At 32.3% G+C, this 6,000-nt stretch overlaps 1 protein-coding gene across 1 annotated transcript; it reads right to left on the reverse strand.

Moving 5' to 3' along the window:
• Positions 1-348: 348 nt before the first annotated feature.
• Positions 349-6,000, reverse strand: Arp1 (Actin-related protein 1). Its single transcript, XM_088257690.1, has 9 exons — positions 5,831-6,000; positions 4,924-4,988; positions 4,108-4,282; positions 3,679-3,830; positions 3,444-3,587; positions 3,072-3,237; positions 2,890-2,959; positions 2,642-2,808; positions 349-1,293 (listed from the first exon to the last, which is right to left on the reverse strand). The coding sequence occupies exons 1-9, from the start codon at positions 5,876-5,878 to the stop codon at positions 1,150-1,152; spliced, it is 1,131 nt and encodes a 376-aa protein (XP_088113816.1). The 5' UTR covers positions 5,879-6,000; the 3' UTR covers positions 349-1,149.

Raw genomic sequence — 6,000 nt, forward strand, 5'->3', positions numbered from 1 at the left:
AGAACTGACCATGCTCGAACCTGATGAACGAATTATTATTTTTTTTTTTTTGAGTAATTTTTTACTATAGGCTATCTATAATTTAAATGTGTATCTATGTACTACTGTGGTGATCTTTTTTGCTTGAGAACAATGCATCGTCATTTTTTAGTCAAGTATATTTGTTACTTTATCTGTATTTCTGATAATCGCACCCACCATTTTTGCGTTCCGTCCATACCGTTTTTAGAGGTCATGGATTAAAGGGGTCCTACTCTATTAGTATTAACGGTCCTCCAGAGGTATAAAGTATATATTTCACAACAACTGATGATGTTGTATTAACAACAGGATAAATAAAACACAAAATTGTATAAAGTTAATTTATGCTATAAAATAAATACTGTAATACAAAAATGGATAGCATGCTTTTGTTAATTCGTCCACTTTGCAGGTGTTACAAATATTATTCTAATGTCTTTATATTTATGACAACTTTCTGCACTGTATAAATATGCATGTTGCAATTGCTGAGAAAGAGCTGCCTCATTTATTTTTCAATTTCGTGAAAATATATTCTAGACATTCATAGTGCGTGTATACATGATTTTTCAGCAAAGCCAAAAAAAACTGGAATCTTGAATTTATCATCTACATAAATATAAAAGATAGCGTTTTTTTTATATAAAAAAAAATCTGAACCATAAATGTAACTGGATATTTACTAGAAATAATAAACAGAGAGCAATTTCATCCATTGATTCGAAAACGAAAATTGAGTTTTGTATTATAGAATATAAATTTATGCAAAAACTACTTGTGACTGTAAAGGGTTTCAGTTTGGAGTTAACAAAATTCACTATCATATAAAATATTAGTAGAATAATGTTGTGAGCGTAAGTATAAAAAAGCATTTTGAATATTATTTAATAAATATTTAAACCTTTCAAGTATGTTTGCTAAAATTTAGCTCCAAAAGCAGTTTTTATTTTCTACATGTATATGTATACATATATTACGTTATAAAAAAAGTTTTATTCTAACCTAAATTATAAAATAATTAAATTTCAAATCTGTAATAAATATAACATTATAAAGCGTTCAATAATTATGAAACATTGATATTGGGCTGAGTCCATCGTACACTTAGGCCAGCAAGTGATATTTGAACTAAAAAGTTTTCCGATGAACGGCGCGTTGACCCTCCTCATCGTATTCCTTCTTAGAGACCCACATTTTCCTAAAGGCGTCGAGAGAAGCCAAAATAGAGCCACCTATCCATGTAGAATAAAGACGCTCTTGAGGTGCAGAGATCTAAAATAACAATTATTCATGAAAAACCAAAATAACACCTAATTCTAACAAGGATTACCATTACCAATGTTTAGAGTAAATAAATGCTAGATTTAACTCCATATTGAGTTGTTACAGAGAAGTTATTGAGATGGGAACAGGAAGTCACAGATTTTACATCTGTTAAATGACAATGATGTAAGAATTTGTTGAAGGTCTGATCTTTTTCGATTTGTGTTCTTTTTTGAAAGACGATAAGATAAAATATAACGAAAATATTTTATATCCATCAAACGCTGTTGCCTATGAAGACATATTCAGAATGTTGGACCCAAGTTATTGTCACTTCAATCAGATTTGTACAGTAAATGTTGATTTTCAACCAAATATGTATACCATATCAATATAACTAATTTTTTATCGCATAGATGAATATTCAATTTTAAAGTATTTATTATTTTCAAAGGTTTTCTCAACTTTTTGAGTGAACAAAATTAATATTTTTTTATTGCATGTATGAGATAAAGCCATTAAATAATAATAGACTTGTATGTACACACAGGTACACAAGTATGAAGTGCCTATTTCAGACAATAGACGGTACTTCGTATGGAGAAACACGCTGCATTGGCGTGGGCCCAGCATTTTCTGCCATCAACAAAAGTCAACGTGCACAAGTTAAAAAAGTGTTTGCATAGTACTGTTTTCATATATGTTAAAATTTGTGCCAAATAAAGAGCATTAACGGACAGCATTTAAAGTTTTCATTTGAAAAAAACTGTTTCATCACAAGATATGATGGATTTGACACTTCAAAAGTAGTGATTTTGATGTTGCAGATAAGCAATACGGAAAACCGCCAAAAAAATATGAACATGTGAAATTTCCAGCATTGCCCGAGGAAGACAATTCTTAGACACAAGAACAGCTGCAAAGCAATTGAAAGTTAGTCGAGAAGCTGTTTCTAATCGCCTACGAGAGATGGGAAAGATTCAGATGGTCGGCAGATGGATACCACATGAGCTGAAGCTGATACTACAAGAGAGGCAGATGAAAAAGTGCAAAATCACATTTGAAACATAGCTTGGACGATACAAAAGAAAGTCATTTTTGCATAGAAAGTGATACCCCATGCGGCTTACTCACCAGACTTGGCTCCTTCAGATTAACACTCTTGTTTGCATCGATGAACCACGCATTTACTGAGCAGCGCTTTGGTTCATTCAAAGATGTGAAAAAATAGATAGATGAAAGGTTCGCGGGAAAAGGGGAAGATTTTTGCTAGCGTGATATGCACAACTTTTTCTCATTCTTCCGAATTCATTTCATACTTGTACACCTGGTATTTATAATATCAATGATTACTTACTCTTATTTTCATATCTTTTGGTGCAAGTCGTTTGATTTCAGTTAGCAGACGATCACCAAAGCCACGGAACAGAGTAGATCCCCCGGACAAAACTATATTCTGGTGTAAAACCTTCCTGAGATCCATATCAGATTTTTGAATAGCAAACATTAGAACATCGTGAATACCTGTGACAAAAATGATTTTAAAGATCATTAAAAGAAATCATAATTATTGAAAATATAGGAGAATGTTTTATTAATTATTACCTTCACACTCTTCCCCTAGCAAGTCTGGTCTGAAAAGTACTTCGGGCGCACGGAATCTTGCGGGACCAATCTGATAAGAATACCAAAGTTTTTATTATCAATATCATTTTATAATAAAAAGAAAATAATGTACAGCTCTAATTTTCACCATGCTTTTATAAATATCTAATTAATTATCTTACCTCCAGAACATTTCCATCAGGTAAAGTATATTGTAAGCGTTCAGCATCCAACGCTTCTTCCTTCATAGGACTAGCAGCTAAATAGCAAACTTTTTCTTTAATTGCTCTAGCAACTTCCAATTCGGCAGATGTTCGCAATTGAACACCTTCTTTTCGTAACAATAACCTGTAAAAAGATCGGTTAAGGAATGTGTAATCATAATTCAAAGAGTAATTAATATGGCTTCTCTTCAAATCACAAACAGTACATCTTGCTAGCAGCCCTCTTTATATATTCTTATGTAAATATTTCACATGTTTTTAGACATACTTATTAAGCTTTTTGAAAAGGTAAAAAAATATATAATGACAAAAATAAAAGTAATAATGTACCGGAGATATCTGGTAACATCTCTTCCAGCTATATCAACTCTCATAATGGAATGTGGCATAGCAAATCCTTCATAAATAGGCACCGCATGAGTTACTCCATCCCCAGAATCCAAAACGACTCCAGTCGTGCGACCAGTAGCGTACCTGCATCACAAAAACAGTTTTAGTATGAATTGAAATTATAACAAAAAATTCTGTATCCATAAAAAATATAAATATAAAAATAATTTCTTACAAGCTTAGTACGGCTTGCATTGAAACAAATAGCGCAGGTACATTGAAAGTCTCAAAAAATATTTCAGCAGATTTCTCCCTATTGCGTCTGGGGTTTAAAGGAGCTTCTGTCAACAGCACTGGATGCTCTTCGGAAAACATGGATAATTGATCCTGTAAACAAACAAAAAATATATGCCCAAAGTGAGCTTATCAAACACATAAGCTATCAGATTTCTCTCATTTGGTCTGTAGTGATTAATCTATTTTTTTTATGCTTGTAACAATATTTTTTTAAATGGCAACTTTAGCAGATGATATTCTGTAGGTTGTATTCTGTGACGTCAGATCTGAGACACGAAGCATGCTAGGAAAGCTTGCTGCATAGTAAACCCTGTACTGTAACAATAAAAATTCCATAAAAGAAAAAATAATTCAACAAAAAACTTACTTTACTGTAAATATAGTTCCATATTCGTTCCATATCATTCCAGTCAGTCACAATGCCATGTTCCATGGGGTATCGCAAAGCTAAGAGTCCTCTATGTTCTTCGGCCCTCGGTCCCACAAACACATCACCCTCCAGAGCACCAGCCATAACTCGGACATGTTTTGGTCGTCCGATGCTTTAAAAAGTAAATATACACTTAATGAGCAACAAAGTTCAAAGATGACAACTGTAAAAGTCGAGTTTATAAGACAAACGTACAAATGCGGGTTTGCTTCAATTTCATACGATGCACAGTGATACAGTATTTAACGTATAACTTTTAATTTTTTAAGTACTGAAAAACCTCGATATAACAGGGGGGAAGGGGTGTCTGTTAAAGTCGAAAGTCCGTTATATAAAAATAGGATTAAAATTAATAAATAAAAACTTCTTTTTTAAAAATATGAACACGTTATTTAGATATAAATAAGCAATACAAAACACAAATGAAATTCTATTTATTGCTTTAGCACACTCGTCGTGAAGTGACATTACTGTTTGATATCGACGTGCTCGCTTTCGGTAATCCTGTTTTAAAAAAGGAATCAAGTTTTGTTTGCATTTTGAAGTTTGCTATTCTTTTTCTCTCTAAAATTATGTATAAAATGCGTATGATAAAGTTGAACTTCGTTACCCAACAAATACTCAATAATTTGAAGGCATTTTGATAACATAATTTATATTTTCAATAGATAAAGGGTGAAGTTGTTTAACAGAAATGTTTTCATTTAGAATAAAAGATAATATTTATAGAACATTGAAATACACAGTACTTACTAATTCGGAAATCTGCATTTGGGTATCTGGTCTCCTGCAAAACCTGCCTTTATAACCCCGGAACCCTAAATAAATAATAATAAACAATATTACTTTACAGAAAACCGAGTAAAAAGAGAATTCAAATATTTTTTTATAAACCTGGAACTACATCGCAAGAAAAATTTTAAGGCACAATTCCTGCAATTGAATTACTTGTCTGCACTCAATGTCTTTGCATATCGTTTAAATACTGACAGCATTTAAGCAAAAGACTAGTAGATTCATCTTATCTAATTTGCAAATTGAGTATATTCAAAAACCATAATTAATACGCGGTTGTCATAAGAATTAAATGTTAAATAAAATTAGGTTTACAAAAAAAAAAAAAGACTTGGCACGATCAGATCAATCAGAACCTCAAATCTGGCGGTGTCAAAAGTCTGCGTAATCGAAGGGCATGTATGACTAGATGTATGGATGTGAAGGAGGCGAGGAGTGTATGTCAGGACAGAAGAGTGTGGCGTTCCATCCTCTCTGCCTACCCCTGCGGCGAAACGGCGTGATGGTAGTAGTAGTAGTAGGTTTACAAACTTCAAACGTTAAAAATATTTTATTTTTAGTTCATTGAAACGTTTAAATTATTTTCTTTATTCGTTGATAGTAATTAACATTACAGAAACATTTTATAAATTTTAGGGAAAAATAAATGGAAAATCGGCAAATTAACCTCCCTTAAATGAAATAATAGAACCCATTTGCAGGCAAACATACCATAAACTTTTGTAAAAACGGAACAGTTTTTATTAATATCAGTTTATATGATCAGTTGAATACTTTATAGATCTAATAGCAGTATTGTAAGCATTGTTCGCAAAATTGAGGAGTGTCATTACGTTCAAAAGTATTGGAAAAAATTATATATTACATTGTCGATCACCACAGGTTGATTTATCATAACATCGTAGTGCTCCATGTTTTCAGCTTCTAAATTACGAAACTCATAAGCAACTTATATTCAGAAAAGATAATAATATTTTTGCCAACAGGGACCGTTTCTCCCTAAAACCGCCTATGACATTTCTTTCAGCCGTCGAG

The sequence above is a fragment of the Brachycentrus maculatus genome, unplaced genomic scaffold, assembly GCF_059751285.1.
Source record: "Brachycentrus maculatus isolate JH-2025_06_01 unplaced genomic scaffold, ASM5975128v1 h1tg000086l, whole genome shotgun sequence".
In the NCBI taxonomy this organism is placed as follows: Eukaryota; Metazoa; Arthropoda; class Insecta; order Trichoptera; family Brachycentridae; genus Brachycentrus; species Brachycentrus maculatus.